This window comes from Saccopteryx bilineata, chromosome 1 (assembly GCF_036850765.1).
Source record: "Saccopteryx bilineata isolate mSacBil1 chromosome 1, mSacBil1_pri_phased_curated, whole genome shotgun sequence".
Taxonomy (NCBI): domain Eukaryota; kingdom Metazoa; phylum Chordata; class Mammalia; order Chiroptera; family Emballonuridae; genus Saccopteryx; species Saccopteryx bilineata.
In genome coordinates, this window is record NC_089490.1 from 140,681,580 (window position 1) to 140,704,781 (window position 23,202).

The 23,202-nt window shown below is 48.9% G+C and overlaps 2 protein-coding genes across 2 annotated transcripts in view; both read left to right on the forward strand.

Annotated features, from left to right (window-relative positions):
• The first annotated feature begins 1,680 nt into the window (after positions 1-1,680).
• JUND (JunD proto-oncogene, AP-1 transcription factor subunit) lies at positions 1,681-3,561 on the forward strand. Its single transcript, XM_066269544.1, has one exon. The coding sequence runs from the start codon at positions 1,852-1,854 to the stop codon at positions 2,890-2,892; it is 1,041 nt and encodes a 346-aa protein (XP_066125641.1). The 5' UTR covers positions 1,681-1,851; the 3' UTR covers positions 2,893-3,561.
• Positions 3,077-23,202, forward strand: part of IQCN (IQ motif containing N) — a 35,455-nt gene continuing 15,329 nt past the window's right edge. The window contains 1 exon segment of the mRNA XM_066252640.1: positions 3,077-3,170. Coding sequence (XP_066108737.1) covers positions 3,077-3,170 — 94 coding nt within the window.

Here is a 23,202-nt window from a genome sequence, read left to right on the forward strand (position 1 = left end):
AGGAGGGGCCTCTCTGAGGACACACTTTTGCACTGGGTCAAGGAATCACTAGATAGCAAGCACATGGATAGGCCCTGGGGAGCAAGGAGCTAGGATGCCAAAGGCTCAGAGAGGGTAAGGGTGAAAGGTCAGAAAGGTAAGCAGGGTGTGGAGCCTCCACCACTTGGCTGAGGAGTGAACTCCATCCTGAGTGCTGTGGAAGCCATGGGGGGGGGGGGGGGTCATGTGCAGGGGCTGTCTGTCAGGCTCAGATAGCCCAAGGATCCCTGGGGAATATTGGGATTTGTCCCCTCCCACCTCCCTCATATCCAATCCTCAGGCAGCCTTTATGGTGGCTCATTAAGTCCTAACAGTCATGATAATGGTAATAAGCAGGTAACCTGCTGAGATTCCTGTCTTAACAGCTCAAGCAAGGGTTAAGGAAGAAACTTTGTGTGAGTGTGCTAGGCTAGGGAAAGTTTGTGTGTGCGTGCTAGTTTTTTAGGGAAAAACTTGGGGGGAACTATCACCAGAGAACCCACAGTCAACCCTGGCAGAATTAAAATATAGGCGGCTGCCTAGGGATGTGGACACCAGGGTTCTACCGGGTGGATAAGAGCTCAGGCCTGCTCACAGCCCTGGCCTCGTGGGCAGGTCACTCGCTGACCCTCTGATGCTGGTCTGTCAAGAAATTCGGACCCAGTGCTTTAGACCGCTCCTCATGAAAAGTATTAGAATCAGCCTGACCAGGCGGTGGCGCAGTGGATAGAGCGTCGGACTGGGATGCAGAGGACCCAGGTTCGAGACCCCGAGGTTGCCAGCTTGAACGCGGGCTCACATGGTTTGAGCAAAAGCTCACCAGCCTGGACCAAAGGTCGCTGGCTCCAGCAAGGGGTTACTCGGTCTGCTGAAGGACCGCGGTCAAGGCACATATGAACAATCAATGAACAACTGAGGTGTCGCGACGAAAAGCTGATGATTGATGCTTCTCATCTCTCTCCATTCCTGTCTGTCTGTCCCTGTCTATCCCTCTCTCTGACTCTCCCTCTGTCCCAGTAAAAAAAAAAAAAAAAAGTATTAGAATCAGAGCGCTCCCAGCTATTTCTGGCAGCTCTCCTCTTCCCTCCAGTCTTTCTGGGGCGAACACACCACCAGACATTGGGTTCAGGGTGGGTGAAGATCCGGCCCACATCCCGAGGAGCCAATGGCCACTACTCCTCCTGGCCTTCAGACCCCAGCACGCACAAAGCCTGGCCCAGGCGTTAAGGGGAGGCACGGTCTACGCGGTGAAAGGGGAGGTGCCACGGTGTTATTTATCCATCTGGGATCCCATACTCCCCCATCCACGGGACTGGCAACGCCCCCGCCGGGCGGGGGCGGGCCTCCAGGACAGGCGGGCGCTTGGTGGCCGGGCCAATCACGCCAACCGGGACGTGCCTCGCGAGGGCAGCACTCGGAGCAGACCTCGGTCTTACACAGAGCTCCGGGGCGGAGTGACACCGCCCAGTCGCGCGTCCTGCCCCCCCATGACGTCAACCCACAAGGCAACGCGCTGTTGTGCGGTTTACCGCGCGTCACCGGGGCAACAACAACGGGTGGGGGAAACTGATGGGTTGGCCCCACCCCCAATGTAAATGAGAGACGTCACTCGCGCCCAATGGCGAGCGGGGGCAGTGAGCTCATCGCACTGGGCCGAGGCTTTAAGAGGGCGCGCGGGGTGCGCGGCGTAGGAGCCGCCGCCAGCGGAGGGCCGGGCGTAGCTGTTGCTGCCGGGGCGGGCGCAGGCCCAAGCGGACGGGGGGGCGCGGGCCCCTCGGGAGACCGCGGCCACTCCCCTCCCCCCCCGGACCGGCGCGGCGGGGGAGGCGGAGGATGGAAACACCCTTCTACGGCGATGAGGCGCTAAGCGGCCTGGGCAGCGGCGTCAGTGGCATTGTTGCTGGTGGCAGCTTCGCGACCCCGGGGCGCCTATTCCCCGGGGCGCCCCCGACGGCAGCGGCCGGCAGCATGATGAAGAAGGATGCATTGACGCTAAGCCTGAGCGAGCAGGTGGCAGCAGCGCTAAAGCCCGCGGCCGCGCCGCCCCCGGCCCCTCTGCGTACGGAGGGCGCCCCTGGCGCGGCGCCCCCCGACGGCCTGCTCACTTCGCCAGACCTAGGGCTGCTCAAACTCGCTTCGCCTGAACTCGAGCGCCTCATCATCCAGTCCAACGGGCTGGTCACTACCACGCCAACGAGTACGCAGTTCCTCTACCCCAAGGTGGCGGCCAGCGAGGAGCAGGAGTTTGCCGAGGGCTTCGTCAAAGCCCTGGAGGACTTGCACAAGCAGAATCAGCTGGGTTCGGGCGCGGCCTCTGCTGCCGCAGCGGCCGGGGGACCCTCGGGCACGGCCGCGGGCGCCGCGCCTACCGGCGAGCTGGCCCCGGCGGCGGCCACGCCCGAGGCGCCTGTCTACGCGAACCTGAGCAGCTACGCGGGCAGTACCGGGAGCGCAGGGGGTGCTGCGACGGTCGCCTTCGCCGCCGAGCCTGTGCCCTTCCCGCCGCCGCCCCCGAGCGCGCTGGGGCCGCCGCGTCTCGCCGCGCTCAAGGATGAGCCGCAAACGGTGCCCGACGTTCCGAGCTTCGGCGAGAGCCCACCGCTGTCGCCCATCGACATGGACACTCAAGAGCGCATCAAGGCGGAGCGCAAGCGTCTGCGCAACCGCATCGCTGCCTCCAAGTGCCGTAAGCGCAAGCTGGAGCGCATCTCGCGCCTCGAGGAGAAAGTGAAGACGCTCAAGAGCCAGAATACGGAGCTGGCGTCCACCGCGAGCCTGCTGCGTGAGCAGGTGGCGCAGCTCAAGCAGAAGGTCCTCAGCCACGTCAACAGCGGCTGCCAGTTGCTGCCCCAGCACCAGGTGCCCGCGTACTGAGCCCACACGCGGAGCGCATGCGCAGCCCCCCCTTCCCGAGGGGCGGGTTGGCGTGTGGGGGGTGCGTCGGTGCCCAGGATTTGGAGAGGGCGTGGCCCAGGGGACGCCCCCAGCTGGTGCCAGGACTCGAAGAGGGCGCCTCCGACTCGACAAGCTGGACCCCCTGCTCCCCGGGGGCAAGCGCATGACTACCCCTCCCACCCCGCCCTCGCGCTGCCTCTGCCCTCTGCGCGTGGCCACCCGGAGTTGCACAAACCCGCACGCCCGGCCGCCGCTTTGTACGCTCCGCTGCCGAAGAGGGTTCCGAGGGGGTGCAGCCAGAAGCCCTGCGTTGCCTTTTCTTTTACTTTTTTTTTTTTTTATTGCATTTGGAAGAGAGAACAGTGTTCGATTCTGCCCTATTTATGTTTCTACTCGGGAACAAACGGTTGTGTGTGTGTGTGTGTTGTGTTGGATTTTTTTTTTAAAGAAATGGGAAGAAGAAAAAGACTCCCTCTCCCTTTTCCTTGCTCTCTGCCCCCCTCCACCTCCCCGGTCATTCCGACACCCTCCGCCATTTGTTTTTTTGTGTTTTTTTTCCCCCGTTTTGTTTTGCTACGAGTCTACATTCCTGTTTGTAATAACTTGGTTCGCCCGGTTTTCTGTTTTCAGTAAAGTCTCCTTATGCCAGCTTAGGTCTCCGCCTCCTCCTTCCCCCGCCGGGGCTTGATGGACTGGGCGAGGCCTGGCCTGCTCCCCTCCCCTAGGCCTCCTTCCCTCCTCTGTCCTCCCCTGCTCAGAGGAGGGGGAGCCGGCACCCGGGAGGGGCCCGCAGCTCCGGCGCGCGGCGAGCGCCATCTAGGCGGGCCTGGGCGTGGGGCCGACTTATGTCCTGGCTGGGCGGGGGACGCCGGAGACTCCAACCAGCTATTGCCTGGGAACTTTGCAGGTTGTCCCTTTTGAAAGGATTGACTGCGGGGTGGAAAGGGTACAGCCCCAGCCCGAGGCAGGAAGGAAAAGGCAGAAACTTGAACCTTCTGGGCCAAAGTTTCCCTGGCTGTGAAATGGAGAACAATCATAAACCTACTCCATAAAGTTTGTTTACAGAGCAGTGTTTGCTTATAGTCAGTACTCAAGGTGTTTTATTATGTTAGGGCAGGTGATAGAGAATCTGAATCTGAGGACCAGAAGGAAAGTGGCACAGGTGGGATCTGACCCAGGTGTTCCTCTTGGACTGGAAGTGTGGTACTTTCTGTGGAACCTCCCTTTTAGGATACTGACTTGGGAGTCCAGGGTTTCCCAAGTACACCCTGAATGCACCCTCTCCCTTCTATTTTGAGGAAACTTAAGTGTTAGAGAGGCTGAGTGACTAGCTTCAGGTCACACGGCTTTTTCAGGAGACTGTATAGGAACATTTGCACCTGGGTTTCTTACCCCCAGAGAACACTGACTGCCAGGCTGCCCTCTTACCTGACCTCATCTGGGCTTTGCTATTGTGTGGGCCAAAGACCCTGGGACTTGGGTTTCTGCCTTGGGACCTTGGGGACCTGAGCATTGGTGTCCCAAGATACAGGGCAACTTGGGCTGGTAGGCCTGTGTTAAACGCTTACTGTAGCCAGGTCTGGTCAGAAGGTGGCTGAATCGTGCCCAATTTGTAGGTATGAAGAAGGAATGCCACGTGTCCACAGTCCCTTGGTCATCAGAGAGGGGAACGTCAACATACAGGCTTTACCTCTAGACCCTTGTCACCCTGGCTGCCCACTTGAGCCTTCAAGAGCTGCTTTTTTTTTTTAATGTTTATTTTACTGACTTTTAGAGAAAGGAAGGGAGAGAGCAAGAGAGAGGCAAGAACATCTGTTCCTGTGTGTGCCCTAACGGGATCGACCTGCAACCTTGCGTTTTGGGACAATGCTCTAACCAACTGAGCTATCTGACCAGGGCTAGGGTTGTTGTTTTTTTTTTTAATTTATTTTTTACAGAGACAGAGAGTCAGAGAGAGGGATAGATAGGGACAGACAGACAGGAACGGAGAGAGATGAGAAGCGTCAATCATTAGCTTTTCATTGTGACATCTTAGTTCATTGATTGCTTTCTCATATGTGCCTTGACCGCGGGCCTTCAGCAGACCAAGTAACCCCTTGCTGGAGCCAGCGACCTTGGGTTCAAGCTAGTGGGCTTTTTGCTCAAACCAGATGAGCCCGTGCTCAAGCTGGCGACCTTAGGGCCTCGAACCTGGGTCCTTTGCATCCCAGTTCAACGCTCTATCCACTGCGCCACCGCCTGGTCAGGCAGGGTTGGTTTTTAACCATGTGACTTCACTTGGTACCACCTTCAGGCAGACATTTCAGGATGGGCCCCAGAAATGAGAAGAGGGCTGATACTGAGATGGTGTCTTTGACACAGGAGACTAGGAGTCACGTTTTGAGGGTAGAGCTTCACTCTTCAGGAGACCACATCCCAACTTGGGTGCCAATTTGCTACCCTGTGACTTCAGCCAAGTCTTCCCCCACCGTTGGCTTTTACCTGAGGTGCTGCGATATAGGTGTATTCAAATTCAGGTACCTTCTCCCGGGGCTGAACAACAATGACATAGTTAATACTCAAATGCTCCCTGTAACCTCCCCAATCTATAGAGAAGGGGAGGTCCAAGGAAGTTGGAAGATCTGCCCAAACTGTATTTACTCTTGCTTCTGATGCCAATTTGTGTGTGTGTGTGTGGGGGTTGTTTTTGTTTTAATTTTCCCCCCCTACTCTAACCAATTCTCCAGGCATCAACTGTGTTCCCTACAGTTTAGTTCTGACAGTTATACCTGGAATTGGCATAGACCCTGCAGTTAAAAGACTCAAGTTTTGCAAGACTACCCTTACTTCAGACATCAGTATATGTTCCAGCTAGCCCACCTGTACTCTGACTAACCAGCAATAATCCTTAGGTTTGATAATTTGCTAAAATAGCCTGCAGAGCCGAGAAAAGCATTTTACTTACTAGATCACAGGTTATAAAAGATACAGCTCAGGAACAGCCAGATGGAAGAGACACATAAAACAAGGTACAGGGCACTGAGCTTCCATGCCCATTCTGGGCTGCCACCCTCCCAGCACCTCTGTGTTCACCAACCAGGAAACTCTTGGAACCCCAGAGGTTCCAATGTATAAGCACAATTGATTTCATCTTTGGCCTTTGGTGATTAATTCAATCTCCAGTCTCTCTCAAGAGGTTTGGGAGGTTGGGCTGAAAGTTCCAACCCACTAGACAAGTCTATATCTTTCCGGAGACCAATCCACAGCTGGCCTCTTACTCTGGTGCCTCCCAGCGGCTCCCCAGGGAGGCTAGGCAGAGGCCCCTTAGCCAAGCTGTTGTGGCTTTGGCGGGACCCTGCTGAGCTGAGGCCAGAGTGTATGTCAGCCCCAGCCCTGCCAGCAGTGATTCACACCAGACCTTGGCCTAGCCCCAGGAGGTGACTGGGACTGGCAAGCTCACTTCCCTGTCCAGGACTGTGGCTAAGAGCCAATGCCCATATCCACCAGGCCGTGTGTAGATCCCAAGGGGCCTTGGGTTCAGCCCCACCCTAAGGAGCCTTCATCCTCAGAGCCAGACACAGATACCTTTTGGCCTTTTAAGAAGTATGTCAAAGCCCTGCCTGGTTGGCTCAGTGGTGGAGCATCAGCCCGGCATGTCAATGTTTGGGGTTTAATTCCTGGTCAGGGCACACAGGAGAAGTGCCCATCTGCTTCTCCACCCCTTCCCCCTCCCACTTCTCTCTCTCTTTTTCTTTCTCTTCTTTCTCTCTTTTCCTTGCTCTTCCCTTCCTGCAACCATGGCTTCATTGGAGCGAGTTGGCCCGGGGCGCTGAGGATGGCTCCATGGGCTCTGCCTCAGGTGCTGAGAAGAGCTCACTTGCTGAGCAATGAAGCAGTGCCCCCTAGTGGGCTTGCCGGGTGGATCCCGGTCAGGGCACACGTGGGAGTCTGTCTCTCTGCCTCCCCTCCTCTCACTGAACAACAACCACAAAAAAGTAGTTTCTTTTGTTTTAAACTCTCTCATGGCTCCTGGGCACCTTCTTAATAAAACCCAAACTCTCCTCTCCAAGGCCCCATCTGTGACCCCTCCGCATCTTCCCTTGCTACCTTCTTTCTCCTCCATTCATATCAGCTTCTGTGTTTCTTCATTATGCTGTTCCCCACTGAGGGCCTTTCCCTATACTGTACTTTCCACCTGAGACACCCTTCCTCCAGCTCTCCCATTGCCAACTCCTCCCCTGTGGGTCAGCCCATTCCAATCCCTCTTTGGTCCCTTTCTAAGTTTCACAGCCCTAAATTATTTGAGTTGTGTCCACAGGCTCAGATCAGGTCCCAGCCCAAAGGAGGTGCTCAGCAAATGCCTAAGGGATGAGAGAGTGAGGTTGCTTCCAGACACATGGAGGTGGAGATTTTGGGTCACTCCTGTGCTCCGAACCCTAACTTTCCGCTTAGGATGGGGAGGTAATAAATAGTAATAACCACCATGATTCAGCTCTGACCCAGGTCCTGTCCCTGAGTTTGCCTTCTAGAACCCCCTCTTTCCAGGAGCCACTGGTGATTGGCTAGAAGTTGGCTTTGAGTCACAAAGCCACCGTGACACCAGGGCTCCAAGGTTGGCCATTCAGGCTGGCTGGGTTCAGTTCAGGGGCAGGTGAGTGGGGCTGGTTGGAGGGCTTTGTTGGGGTGGTGCATGGGGATTTGGTCATTCTTTCCTGACCCCCAGTGTTTTTGGAGTCCTTTGGGCCTTCCAGAACTCTCCAAGGCAGAGTCAACTCCTCAACTGTTGGGCAGATAAAATATATTATGCTAACTTTGTTAAAGATGGCGCCACCCACGTGGAAGTCCGTCGCCCAGGTGATGATATTAGTTGCCCTTCTTGCTTGGGATGGGCGTGATTATATTGTGTGTTGGAGGAGGGCTTTCATGCCAAAAGAGATCACATTGTTCTGGAGAAGAGTGATTACGTTCTAGGAGGAGCCCATGCTGTAGGAGAGCAGAGAAAGGCCACGTGGAGGAGGCCAGGAGAAGCAGCCAAGATGGCGGAGTGCTGAAGGACAAGCCAGTTTGTGCAGAGAGAAGAAGATGGGAAACAGATGAATGAGGCTGGTGAGGTTAGAAACCTTAGATTCTAGGAAACGGATAAGTCAGTAGCTTTGTGAGCACTGAATGAGTGGGTTTTGGAGTCCACTGTATGTATTTCTTGCTCGCCGGGTACAAGCTAGGATTAAAGGTAATGGCCCACTAGTTCTTGGCTCCATTCATTACTGACTGCCCAAATCAAATGTGAACCTACATGGGCCAGCCGGCTATGATGGTGGCCGTGGCTACTAGCTTTACACCAACCCTTCAGAGCAGGGGCACTACTAAGGTCATTCAAAACCCTGATGGTTGGTTTGTCTGCCTGTGGGCCCAGCCTGGAAAGTTTTTCACATCTTGGGAGCTGGTGAAAGTGAGCTTAGCTCATGTGACACATAGGGAAATTGAGGCTCAAAAGAATTTACTCAAAATTGCTGAGCTAGCCACTCAGCTTGTGTGTTTGTTGTAATCTCATTTCTCTTACTTTGTTCGTTTGCTCATTCTGGTTGGATTCATCAAAAAGGCTGAATCACATGGTTGATAAAACCCCAGGATGGACCCTCGGATGGACCAATTCAGATCCTGAAGCTGCCAACTCCTAAGTTTTGAAGCTTGGGCTACATCCACCCATCCATCCATCCATCCATCCATCCATCCATCCATCCATCCATCCATTCATCTATTCATGTATCCCTCCTATCTATTCACCCATCCATTCATGCATCCATAGATGCATTTGTTCACCCATAAACATCTGTTGAGCACTTACTGTGTGGGGCTGTTCTAAGCTCTAGGAATCCAAGAGCAAACAAAGAGACAGATGTTCCCACCTATGGGCAGCTCATAGTCTAATATGGGCAGCAAATCAGAAACAACATAAAGAAATAAGACATATAGTACGTTGGCTTCTCAGACATCAGGTTCCTCCTCTGTGAAATGGGGACAATGACTGTGCCTGCCCACAGGGGATTTGACCTCAGGCCTGTTTGCTCTTATGACTCAGTTTACATTACCCCTTGTTCTGAATGGGCCCAGCTGTCTTGGGGCTAGGGTTAGGGGGTTGGACATTCAGGCCATCACACAGGTGAAGCCAGAATGTTCATCATGAAAGGAGGGGGTCTTTGAAAATGAATTGATTCTGGTCAACTATTATCTTGAAGTGTCTAGTTCATTATCAATTAATGATCTGGCTGAATTTAAGTTTACCATTTTATTTTTTTATTTTTTTCATTTTTCTGAAGCTGGAAACAGGGAGAGACAGTCAGACAGACTCCCGCATGCGCCCGACCGGGATCCACCCGGCAGGCCCACCAGGGGCGGTGCTCTGCCCCCCAGGGGGCGATGCTCTGCCCATCTTGGGCGTCGCCATATTGCGACCAGAGCCACTCTAGCGCCTGAGGCAGAGGCCACAGAGCCATGCCCAGCGCCCGGGCCATCTTTGCTCCAATGGAGCCTTGGCTGCGGGAGGGGAAGAGAGAGACAGAGAGGAAAGCGCGGCGGAGGGGTGGAGAAGCAAATGGGCGCTTCTCCTGTGTGCCCTGGCCGGGAATCGAACCCGGGTCCTCCGCACGCTAGGCCGACGCTCTACCGCTGAGCCAACCGGCCAGGACAAGTTTACCATTTTACTATTTTTATTTATGTTGTCTCTGTTTTAGTCTTGTATTCCCCCTCTTCTGCCTCCTTTTGGATTATTTGAATCTTCAAATAAACCTCTCAATATGAACTCTTTTTTTTTTTTTTTTTTTTAAGATTTTTTTGTTTATTCATTATAGAGAGGAGAGAGAGAGAGAAAGAGAGAGAAGGTGGGGAGGAGCAGGAAGCATCAACTCCCATATGTGCCTTGACCAGGCAAGCCCAGGGTTTTGAACCTGCAACCTCAGCGTTTCCAGGTTGACACTTTATCCACTGCGCCACCACAGGTCAGGCCAATATGAACTCTTATAAAGGACTTCCTTAGTCTCCTTCCACATGAGTATGACGTTAACTTTTCTCGGTAGAGGGTGTGGTTGAGACATTGCAAAAAGAAGAGGCTGGCCTGAAGGGAGGGTCAGAGGTGGAGGTGTGGACTCTCTGGGTGGAAACAGCCCCAGTCGTAGGTACAGATCATCATTCTTCTGTGACTTTGGACCTCAATCTGGTGAAAACATTTCTCCAGCCTTTTTGACTCCCAAACCAGAGCCCTCATGGTGGCCCGTGCACTGCAGGCCTCCTACCACCACCAGCACCTGGACTCCCAATGTGCTCACATCACCAGTTGCTGATCATCTACTCCTCCACCTTTTCCTTGCCCAGCAACTCCAGACCAGCTATGGCATGGCCAAACCAGCAAACATTTCTACCATTTGGTGGGCCAAACCACATTTTCTCTGAGCAGGTCTGAACCTGTTCCAAATTTCCCCTTCCTTGGAAACACTTCCTCAGCCCTAGGAAACCATCTAGAGTTTCATTTTATTTTATGGTTAGTCTTTCAGAACTTCCCTATTTTAAGCTAGTGTATAGTTTCTGTCTCCTGATTGGGCCCAGACTGCTACCAGTGTGGTTCTTCTGGCTTCCATAGTTTCTGATGAAAAGTTGATTGATTAATAAGGTTGCTCCACTGTATATTATGTATTATTTTTTCTGGTTTCTTTCAAGATTTGATCTTTATGAAGTCAGGGTTCGATTCCTGGTGAAGGCACACAGGAGAAGCAACCATCTGCTTCTCTACCCTTCGCCCTCTCTCTCTCTCTCTCTCTTTCTCTTCCTTCCCCTCCTGCAGCCACAGCTCAAACGGTTTTAGCAAGTTGGTCCCAGGCACTGAGGATGGCTCCATGGCCTTGCCTCAGGTTCTAAAATGGCTCAGATGCTGAGCAATGGAGCAGAGGCCCCAGATGGGCAGAGCATTGCCAGGTAGGGGGCTTGCCCCATGGATCCTAATCAGGGCGCATGCGGGAGTCTGTCTCTGCCTCCCTGACTCTCAATAACAAAAAAAAAAAAAAAGGAAAAAGAAAGATTTGGTTTTTGTTTTTCAGGATATTGACTGAATCGAGCCCAGGTGTGTATTTCTTTGTATTTATCTTGCTTATGATTTTCTGAGCTTTCTATTTTTTCTAAAGATTTTATTTCTTTATTTTAGAGAGGAGAGAGAGAGAGAGAGAGAGAATGGGGGGAAGGAGCAGGAAGCATCAATTCTCATATGTTCCTTGACCGTGCAAGCCAGGGTTTCTAACCGGTGACCTCAGTGTTCTAGGTTGACGTTTTATTCATTGCGTCACAACAGGTCAGGCGTCTAATCTGAGCTTTTTAAATGTATGAAAAAAATTTTTTCAACAAATATTGATATCTTCACATATTATTTATGCCCTTCTCTTTTTTCTTGGACTGAAAGTACATGTATGTTAGATCTTTTCATGTTGTTTCACAGGTGCTTAATTCTTGCTTTAGGGCCCATTTTCCTCCTCTGTGTTCTTTGGATTGAGTAATTTTTATCTATTTATATTCAAGCTCATTGATTCTTCTGTCATCTGCCCTGTGCTGGTTAGCTCATCCAGAGAATTTTAAAATTTCAGGTATTATATATTTTCAGTTTTAGAATTTCCACTTGTCTCTTTTCTAATATCTCTTTTTTCTATTTCTCTGATGAGGCGCCCCATCTCTTCACTCATTGTGAACTTATTTTCCTATGTAACATAATTTTATAGCTGCTCTAAAATCATTGTCTGCTAATTCTAGTACCTGGAGTATCTTGGAGTTATACTCCATTGATAACCTTTTCTTTAGAAAAGTGAGTCACACTTTTCTGTTTATTCATATGTCTAATAATTTTTCAATATGGCTTAGGCACTGTGAATGTAATGTTGTAGAGGCTTTGGGTTCTGTTATATTGTTCCAAAAAAAAGTGTGGTTATTTTTGTGTTAGCAGGCAATTAACTTGGATTCTTATTTTTTTTAATTTAATTTTTATTAAGTGAGAGGCAGACAGACTCCCACATGAGCCCTAACTGGGATCCACCCAGCAAGCCCCCTACAGGGCGATGCTCTGCCCATCTGGAGCCACTACTCTGTTGCTTGGGCAACTGAGCTATTTTAGTGCCTGAGGAAAGGCCATGGAGTCATCCTCACACCCAGGGCCAACTTCCTCAAACCATTCAAGCCATGGCTGCAGGATGGGAAGAGAGAGAAAGAAAGAGAGAGAGAAGGGAAAGGGGAGGGGTAGAGAAGCAGATGGTTCCTTCTCCTGTGTACCCTGACCAGGAATCAAACCTGGGACTTCCACACAACAAGCCTATGCTCTACTGCTGAGCCAACCAGCCAAGGTTAACGTGGATTCTTTTTTTTTTTTTTCCTTCATTTTTCTGAAGCTGGAAACAGGGAGAGACAGTCGGACAGACACCCGCATGCGCCCGACCAGGATCCACCCAGCACGCCCACCAAGGGCGACGCTCTGCCCACCAGGGGACGATGTTCTGCCCATCCTGGGCATCGCCATGTTGCGACCAGAGCCACTTTAGCGCCTGAGGCAGAGGCCACAGAGCCATGCCCAGCGCCCGGGCCATCCTTGCTCCAAAGGAGCCTTGGCTGCGGGAGGGGAAGAGAGAGACAGAGAGGAAGGCGCGGCGGAGGGGTGGAGAAGCAAATGGGCGCTTCTCCTGTGTGCCCTGGCCGGGAATTGAACCTGGGTCCTCCACACGCTAGGCCGACGCTCTACCGCTGAGCCAACCGGCCAGGGCCTCGTGGATTCTTTATCACATAATTTCCCCAGTCTTTTGTCTTTGGCTTTATGACATTATTTGCCATACATTTTTTCATTATGAAGTCAAACATTTACCTTTTTCAGATCTTTTGAGTTTCCTATTTAGTTTGTAAAAGCTCCCTAATTCACAAGTTATACACATATTCTAAAGTTCTCATAATTTTTAAATCCACCTGGAGTTTTTTGGACTATAGTGTGAGATAGGAGTCTATGCTTTGTTCTCGCAGATGGATTGCCTTCATTTGTTTTGTACCTTATATTGTGATTTTCACCACCTGAATTAAAATACAATGTACCATTGTTATATTGAGATAAACTTTGGTTTCACCTTTATTTCTTAATGGTTTGTCTTGTTCTGAGTAGGGACCATACTCTGACTATGATGGCTCTTGTGTATATTTATATATCTGTCAAGTCAGAGTCCTCGTTGCTAGTCTTCTTGTTCATGATCTTGGGATAAACTTTCAATTATTTCATTTGGACACTGAAATCATTCCTTCCATTTTCAAAAAACCCCTATTGGGATTCTAGTTGGACATAAGTTGCTCTCTGTGAATTGTGACATTGCATAATAAGTAAGTTATATGAATTCTTTCTTCCTAACCTTGTGGCACATCCCTCAGATGACTTGTGTCTCCTTTCTTGGCCTTCATATAACTCCTTTGGCTTTTACGTAAAATTTGTTTTTATGAATTATATAATTTTTGACATTACTATAAATGGTATACCCCATTTCCATTTCCAGTTGATTTTGCATCAAATACAGAAAAACTATTGTTTTTTTATTTAATTAATTTTAATGGGGTGACATTGATAAATCAGGGTACATATGTTCAGAGAAAACATCTCTAGGTTATTTTGACATTGATTATGCTGCATTCCCATCTCTCAAAGTCCAATTGTCTTCCATCACCTTCTAACTGGTTTTCTTTGTGCCCCTCCCCTCCTCCAAACCCCTCCCTCTCCTCCCCCCAACCCCGTAACCCCCATACTTTTGTCCATGTCTCTGAGTCTCACTTTTAAGTCCCATCTATGTATGGAATCATATAGTTCTTAGGTTTTTCTGATTTACTTATTTTGCTCAGTATAATGTTCTCAAGGTCCATCCATGTTGTTGTAAATGATCCGCTGTCATCATTTCTTATGGCTGAGTAGTATTCCATAGTATATATGTACCAAAGCTTTTTAATCCACTCATCCACTGATGGACACTTGGGCTGTTTCCAGATCTTCATTATTGTAAACAATGCTGCCATAAATATGGGGGTGCATTTCTTCTTTTCAAACAGTGCTATGGTGTTCTTGGGGTATAGTCCTAAAAGTGGTATAGCTGGGTCAAAAGGCAGTTTGATTTTTAATTTTTTGAGGAACCTCCATACTGGTTTCCACAGTGGCTGCACCAGTCTGCATTCCCACCAGCAGTGCAGGAGGGTTCCCTTTTCTCCACATCCTTGCCAGTACTTATTCTGTGTTGTTTTGTTGATGAGTGCCATTCTGACTGGTGTGAGATGATATCTCATTGTGGTTTTAATTTGCATTTCTCTAATGATTAGTGATGTTGAGCATTTTTTCATATGCCTGTTGGCCATCTGTATGTCCTCTTTGGAGAAGTGTCTATTCATTTCTTTTGCCCATTTTTTGATTGGATTGTTTGTCTTCCTGGTATTGAGTTTTATAAGTTCTTTATAAATTTTGGTTATTAACCCCTTATCAGACATATTGTCAAATATATTCTCCCATTGTGTAGTTTGTCTTTTTATTCTGTTCTTATTGTCTTTAGCTGCGTAGAAGCTTTTTAGTTTGATATAGTCCCATTTGTTTATCCTGTCTTTTATTTCACTTGCCAGTGGAGATAAATCGGCAAATATATTGCTGCGGGAGATGTCAGAGAGCTTACTGCCTATATTTTCTTCTAAAATGCTTATGGTTTTATGACTTACATTTAAGTCTTTTATCCATTTTAAGTTTATTTTTGTGAATGGTGTAAGTTGGTGGTCTAGTTTCATTTTTTTGCAGGTAGCTGTCCAATTTTCCCAACACCATTTGTTGAAGAGGCTGTCTTTACTCCAATGTATGCTCTTACCTCCTTTCTCAAATATCAGTTGTCCATAAAAGTGTGAGTTTATTTCTGGGTTCTCAGTTCTGTTCCATTGATCTGTATGCCTGTTCTTGTGCCAGTACCAGGCTGTTTTGAGTACAATGGCCTTGTAGTATAACTTGATATCCGGAAGTGTGATACCTCTCACTTTATTCTTCCTTTTCAAGATTGCTGAGGCTATTCGTGTTCTCTTTTGGTTCCATATAAATTTTTGGAATATGTGTTCTATATCTTTGAAGTAAGTCATTGGTATTTTAATCGGTATTGCATTGAATTTATAAATTGCTTTGGATAATATAGACATTTTAATGATGTTTATTCTTCCTAACCATGAGCACGGCATATGCTTCCACGTGTTTGTATCTTCCCTGATTTCTTTTTTTATTTTTTATTTACTTATTTTTTACAGAGACAGAGAGTGAGTCAGAGAGAGGGATAGACAGGGACAGACAGACAGGAACGGAGAGAGATGAGAAGCATCAATCATTAGTTTTTCATTGCACGTGCAACACCTTAGTTTTTCATTGATTGCTTTCTCATATGTGCCTTGACCGAGGACCTTCAGCAGACCGAGTAACCCCTTGCTGGAGCCAGCGACATTGGATTCAAGCTGGTGGGCCTTTGCTCAAACCAGATGAGCCCGCGCTCAAGCTGGTGAGCTCGGGGTCTCGAACCTGGGTCTTCTGCATCCCAGTCCGACACTCTATCCACTGCGCCACTGCCTGGTCAGGCCTCTGATTTCTTTTATTAATGTTTTATAATTTTTCGAGTACAAGTCTTTAATCTCCCTGGTTAAATTTATTCCTAGGTACTTTATGTTTTTGGTTGTAATGGTGAAGGGGATTGCTTCCTTAATTTCTCTTTCTGACAGTTCATTGTTAGTTTATAAAAATGCCTCTGATTTCTGAGTATTAATTTTATATCCTGCCACCTTGTTGAATTCATTTATCAGGTCCAGTAGTTTTTTGACTGAGACTTTAGGGTTTTTTTTTTCTGAAGCTGGAAATGGGGAGAGACAGTCAGACTCCCGCATGCACCCGACCGGGATCCACCCGGCACGCCCACCAGGGGGTGACGCTCTGCCCACCAGGGGGCGATGCTCTGCCCCTCCGGGGCATTGCTCTGTTGCGACCAGAGCCACTCTAGCACCTGGGGCAGAGGCCAAGGAGCCATCCCCAGCACCTGGGCCATCTTTGCTCCAATGGAGCCTCAGCTGTGGGAGGGGAAGAGAGAGACAGAGAGGAAGGAGAGGGGGAGGGGTGGAGAAGCAGATGGGCGCTTCTCCTGTGTGCTCTGGCCGGGAATCAAACCCAGGACTTTTGCACGCCAAGCCGACACTCTACCACTGAGCCAACCAGCCAGGGCCTAGGGTTTTTAAATATACAATATCATATCATCTGCAAATAATGATAGTTTTACTTCTTTTCCAATTTGGATGCCTTTTATTTCTTTTTCTTGTCTGATTGCTGTGGCTAGGACTTCCAGAACTATATTGAATAAGAGTAGTGAAAAGGGGCACCCCTGCCTTGTTCCTGATCTTAAGGGGATTGCTTTTAATTTTTGCCCATTGAGTATGATGTTGGCGGTGGGTTTGTCATAGATGGCCTTTATTATGTTGAGGTATGTTCCCTGTATTCCCACTTGGCTGAGAGTTTTGATCATGAATGGGTGCTGGATTTTTTTTTTTTTTTGTATTTTTCTGAAGCTGGAAACAGGGAGAGACAGTCAGACAGACTCCCGCATGCGCCCGACCGGGATCCACCCGGCACGCCCACCAGGGGCGACGCTCTTCCCACCAGGGGGCGATGCTCTGCCCCTCCGGGGCGTCGCTCTGCCGCGACCAGAGCCACTCTAGTGCCTGGGGCAGAGGCCAAGGAGCCATCCCCAGCGCCCAGGCCATTTTTTGCTCCAATGGAGCCTTGGCTGTGGGAGGGGAAGAGAGAGACAGAGAGGAGGGGGGGGAGTGGAGAAGCAAATGGGCACTTCTCCTATGTGCCCTGGCCGGGAATCGAACCCGGGTCCCCCGCACGCCAGGCCGACGCTCTACCACTGAGCCAACCGGCCAGGGCCGGGTGCTGGATTTTATCAAATGCTTTTTCTGCATCTATTGAAATTATCATGTGGTTTTTCTCCTTCCTTTTGTTTATGTGATGAATCACATTGATTGATTTGCAAATATTGTACCAGTCTTGCCTCCCATGAATAAATCCCACTTGATCATGGTGTATGATTTTTTTCTTATATTGCTGGATTCAGTTTGCTAATATTTTGTTGAGGATTTTAGCATCTATATTCATCAGGGATATTGGCCTATAATTTTCTTTCTTTGTGTTGTCTTTGCCTGGTTTGGGAATCAGAATTATACTCGCCTCATAAAAAGAGCTTGGAAGTCTTCCTTCCTCTTGAATTTTTTGAAATAGCTTGAAAAGGATAGGAGTTAGTTCTTCTTTGAATATTTGGTAGAATTCACTTGTGAAGCCATCAGGCCCAGGACTTTTCTTTTTTTGGGTTTTTTTGATAACTGTTTCAATCTCATTTGTTGTAATTGGTCTGTTTAGGTTTTCTGATTCTTCCAGATTAATTTTTGGAATATTATATGTTTCAAGGAATTTGTCCATTTCATCTAGGTTGTCTAGTTTTTTTTGTTGTTGTTATTGTTTTTTTGTATTTTTCTGAAGCTGGAAACGGAGAGAGACAGTCAGACAGACTCCCGCATGCGCCCGACCGGGATCCACCCGGCACGCCCACCAGGGGTGACGCTCTGCCCACCAGGGGGCGATGCTCTGCCCCTCCGGGGCATCGCTCTGCCGCGACCAGAGCCACTCTAGCACCTAGGGCAGAGGCCAAGGAGCCATCCCCAGCACCTAGGCCATCTTTGCTCCAATGGAGCCTTGGCTGCGGGAGGGGAAGAGAGAGACAGAGAGGAAGGAGGGGGGGAGTGGAGAAGCAAATGGGCGCTTCTCCTATGTGCCCTGGCCGGGAATCGAACCTGGGTCCCCCGCACACCAGGCCGACGCTCTACCGCTGAGCCAACCAGCCAGGGCTAGGTTGTCTAGTTTTTTGGCGTACAGTTCTTCATAGTATTTTCTTACAATATTTTGTATTTCTGTTATGTCAGTTGTTATTTCTCCACTCTCATTTCTAATTTTATTTATTTGAGTCCTCTCTCTTTTTTTCTTGGTGAGTCTGGTTAAAGGTTCGTCGATCTTGTTTACCTTTTCAAAGAACTAGCTCCTGGTTTCATTGATCCTCTGTATTGTTTCTTTAGCCTCTATGTCATTTATTTCTGCTCTGATCTTTATTATTTCCTTCCTTCTACTACTTCTGGGCTTTACTTGCTGTTCTTTTTCTAGTTCTTTTAGATGCAGGGTCAAGTTGTTTATTTGAGCTTTTTCTAGCTTCTTAAGGTATGCCTGTAATGCAATGAACTTCCCTCTCAAGACTGCTTTTGCTGTGTCTCATAAATTTTGAGTTGATGTATGCTCATTATCATTCATTTCTAGGAATTTTTTATTTCTTCTTTGATCTCATTGTTCACCCCTTTTTTATTTAATAACATGCTGTTTAGTTTCCAAGTGTTTGAGTATTTTTCAGTTTTTCTGTTATGGTTGATTTCTAGTTCCATGCCATTGTGATCAGAGAAAGTGCTTGATATGATTTTAATCTTCTTAAATTCGTTGAGACCGCTTTTGTGCCCTAACATGTGGCCTATCCTAGAGAATGTACCATGAGCACTTGAAAAGACTGTATATTCTGCTGCTTTAGGGTGAAAGGTTCTGAAGATATCTATTAGTTTTTCATTGCATGTTGCAACACCTTAGTTGTTTATTGATTGCTTTCTCATATGTGCCTTGACCGCGGGCCTTCAGCAGACTGAGTAACCCTTGCTGGAGCCAGCAACCTTGGGTTCAAGCTGGTGGGATTTTGCTCAAACCAGATGAGCCTGCACTCAAGCTGGCGACCTCGGTGTCTCGAACCTGGGTCCTCTGTATTCCAGTCTGACGCTCTATGCACTGCACCACTGCCTGGTCAGGCTAGTATGTCCTTTAAGTCTGCTGTTTCTTTGTTAATTTTCTTTCTTGAGGATCTATCTAGTGATGTTAGTGGGGTATTGAAACCCCCTACTATTATAATATTGCTGTTGATCTCACCCTTTAAATCCATCAAAGTCTGCTTTATATATTTAGGTGCTCCTATATTAGGTGTGTAGATATTTATAATGGTTATATCTTCCTGTTGGATTGCTCCCTTTATCATTATGTAGTGACCTTCTTTATCTCTTACTATAGCCTTTGTTTTAAAGTCCATTTTGTCTGATATAAGTATTGCTACCCCAGCTTTTTTTTCATTTCCATTTGCGTGAAATATTTTTTTTCATCCTTTTATCTTCAGTCTGTGTGCATCTTTTGTTTTAAGGTATGTCTCTTGTAGACAGCATATGTACGGGTCCTGTTTTCTTATCCACGCAGCTACCTTTTGATTGGATCATTTAATCCATTTACATTTAAGGTTATTATTGATATGTAATTGTTTATTGCCATTTTATTCTTTAAAACTGTATTCCTCTTTTGCTATATTCTTTTTCTCCTTTGATCTGTTTACAACAGGCCCCTTAGCATTTCTTGCAGCCTTGGTTTGGTTGTAGTGAATTCCTTGAGTTTTTTTGTCTGGAAAGCTTTTTATTTCTCCTTCAATTTTTTTTTTTTTTTTCATCTTTTCTGAAGCTGGAAACAGGGAGAGACAGTCAGACAGACTCCCGCATGCGCCCGACCGGGATCCACCCGGCACGCCCACCAGGGGGCGACGCTCTGCCCACCAGGGGGCGATGCTCTGCCCATCCTGGGCGTCGCCATGTTGTGACCCTCCTGGGTGTCGCCGTATTGTGACCAGAGCCACTCTAGCACCTGGGGCAGAGGCCACAGAGCCATCCCCAGCGCCCGGGCCATCTTTTGCTCCAATGGAACCTTGGCTGCGGGAGGGGAAGAGAGAGACAGAGAGGAAGGCGCGGCGGAGGGGTGGAGAAGCAAATGGGCGCTTCTCCTATGTGCCCTGGCCGGGAATCGAACCCGGGTCCTCCGCACGCTAGGCCGACGCTCTACCACTGAGCCAACCGGCCAGGGCCTTTCTCCTTCAATTTTAAACAATAGCCTTGCTGGATAAAGTAGTCTTGGTTGTAGGCTCTTGTTCTGCATTACTTTGAATATTTCTTGCCATTCCCTTCTGGCCTCAAGTGTTTCTGTTGAGAAGTCTGATGTCATCCTTATGGGGGCTCCTTTGTAGGTGATAGTCTTTTTTTCTCTAGCAGCTTTTAATATTTTCTCTTTATCACTTAGCTTTGGTATTTTAATTATGATGTGTCTTGGTGTAGATTTCTTTGGGTTTCTCTTTAATGGAGTTCTCTGTGCTTCTTCAACTTGTGAGATGTTTTCCTGCCTTAATTGAGGGAAGTTTTCAGCTATGATATGTTAACAAAGTCTCTATCCCTTGTTCTTTCTCTTCTTCTTCAGGAACCCCTATGATGCGGATGTTATTTCTCTTCATGTTGTCACAGAGCTCTCTTAGAGTTTCCTCAGACTTTTTGAGTCTCTTTTCTTTTTTCTGCTCTGCTTCCATGCCTTTATTTATCTTGTCCTCTATCTTGCTGATTTGATTCTCAGCTTCATCCATCCTGCTTTTAATTCCTTCCATTGTGTTCTTCATTTCTGATATTGTATTTGTCATTTCTGACTGATTTTTTTTTATTATTTCAATGTCCTTTTTTATATTTGCTATCTCTTTATTTAGGTGTTTATAATGACCATCTATTGTTGTTCTAATATCTTTAAGCATCCTAAAAATCATTATTTTAAACTCTGTATTTGGTACTTTGGTTATATCTGACTCATTCAGGTCCTTTTCTGGGGATTTCTCTTGATTTATTTGTGTTGCATTTCTCTGCCTTCTCATTTTGTCTGTGTAAAAGAAGGTTTTGGCCACTGGAATCCACTGGGTGTGGCCTCTGTGTTCCCTAGGTGTGGTCTGTCTGCAGGCCTGCCACCCCCTTTGCTGTTGTTGCCTAGGGCATTCGGGTATGGGCATTGCTGGTGCCTGCCCACTGGGGCTGTTGCTGTGGTTTCCACCTCTCCTTCACGGGAGTGGCTGTGATCACGTGCTTGGGTGTATAAGCCTCGTGGCCTTGGCCTTCACCCCACCCCCGTGGGTGGAGTTATGCTCGACCTGGAGGGCAGGGGTGAGCACCTTTGCTCAGGTGGGGGTCTCCACCTGATTCCAGGCTTTTGCCCCACCCTTGCAGGGGGAGCCCACTAGTGGGATGGCTGCAAGTCTTGGCTCACAGGCCTGGCAGGACTGCGTGCCCACACTCAATAGCGGGACTCCACCTGTTCTGGGCTTTTGGCTCCACCCCAGCGGGAGAAGCAGGCTCCCAAGTCAAGCCACAAGCCTCAGTTCTGCGGGTGGGGCAAGGTGTGCTCCTGCGCCCTTGCTCAAGGGCAGGTCTCCCCCCATTCTGGGCTTCTGCCCTCCCCCCCTCCAGCAGGCTGGATTGCAGATGGCCTGCAGCTGGGCTTGACCACTTTTACACATCCCCTCCTCCCCAGCCTGGCAAGACTGAGCTCACACCTGGGCCTCAGTGGTGGCCAGCTGGCTTCCTCCCTTGCCGACAGAACCACACTTCCATGTCCCACCGCCGCCCTCCCTCCTGCGAGCCCTCAGCCGTGTGGGTGAGGGCGCTGCAGCTCAGATCCTAACACTCACTATTGTATTCTCGAAAGCTCCCTCCTTCTAAGCGACTCTGCTCTGAGTGCTGTGGGAGAGCTTGTTTGGCTGGTGTTCTCCTTCCCTTTGCTGGCATTGCTGTTTCCAGGGGGAAATATTCACTTCAGATTTGGGTAGTGACTCGTACCAGAGGTTAGGGTGGCTGTCTTTCAAATTTTTTCCCCTGTGCCTCCTAGATTACACTCTCTTCTTGCTACTCCGGTCCTCTCCTCTCTCCCCGTCCCCAGGAGCCCCGGGTGAGTGGTTGTGAGAGAGGTTTTCTGTGTGGTCCCTTTAAGAAGAATCCTGGGTCTGAGAAATCAGTCTCTTTCTCACAGACAGTATCCTGTCTTGTTTCCAGCTAAATACTGTCCATACGCCTCTTCTAGGCTCTGGAGCTGCAGGCTGGGGCTTTGTTCCTGGGACTCAGGACCCTCCCCTCTCTGCTAAATTCACTTCCCACCATGTGAGCCTCTCCTGGCTGCCGTTTGCTCCAGGGAGCTGGGCAGCCCTCTCCACATTTCTGCTTTTCCTACCAGTCTCAGTGTGGCTTCTTCAGTGTTCCTTGGTTGGAGAGTCCTCTTAGTTTAGTCCAAAATTGGTTTTTCCAGATGATGGTTCTTAAAATTAGTTTGTAATCCACTTTGGTTCTGGGAGGTGGAAGTTGGTACGTCCACCTACTCCATCACCATCTTGTCTTCCAAAAACTATTGGTTTTTGTCTGTAGCCATGTGCCTTAGAAAAGACAGGAGATAAAAAATATAGATAAAGATTAGCTGGCCTGTGGTGGTGCAGTAGATAAACAGTTGACTTGGATGCTGAGATTGCCAGTTTGAAAACCCAGGCCTGCCCAGTCAAGGCACATGTGAGAAGCAACTACTATGAGTTGATGCTTCCTACTCCTCCCCTTTGCCTTTCTCTCTCTCTCTCTCTTGTCTCTAAAAAAAATTAATAGCCCTGGCCGGTTGGCTCAGCGGTAGAGCGTCGGCCTAGCGTGCGGAGGACCCGGGTTCAATTCCCGGCCAGGGCACACAGGAGAAGCGCCTATTTGCTTCTCCACCCCTCCGCCGCGCTTTCCTCTCTGTCTCTCTCTTCCCCTCCAGCAGCCAAGGCTCCATTGGAGCAAAGATGGCCCGGGCGCTGGGGATGGCTCTGTGGCCTCTGCCTCAGGCGCTAGAGTGGCTCTGGTCGCAATATGGCGACGCCCAGGATGGGCAGAGCATCGCCCCCTGGTGGGCAGAGTGTCGCCCCATGGTGGGCGTGCCGGGTGGATCCCAGTCGAGCGCATGCGGGAGTCTGTCTGACTGTCTCTCCCTGTTTCCAGCTTCAGAAAAATGAAAAAAAAAATTAATAAGTAAAAAATATATTTATTTTTGATAGAGACAGAGTCAGAGAGAGGGACAGATAGGAACAGACAGACAGGAAAGGAGAGAGATGAGAAGTATCAATTCTTCATTGTGGCATCTTAGTTGTTCACTGATTGCTTGTTCATTGATTGCTTTCTCATATGTGCCTGACCAGGGGGCGACAGCAGACCGAGTGACCCCTTGCTCAAGACAGCGACCCTGGGCTCAAGCCAGCAACCTTTGGGCTCAAGCCAGGAACCATGGGATCATGTCTATGATCCCAGGCTCAAGCCAGTGACCCCGCA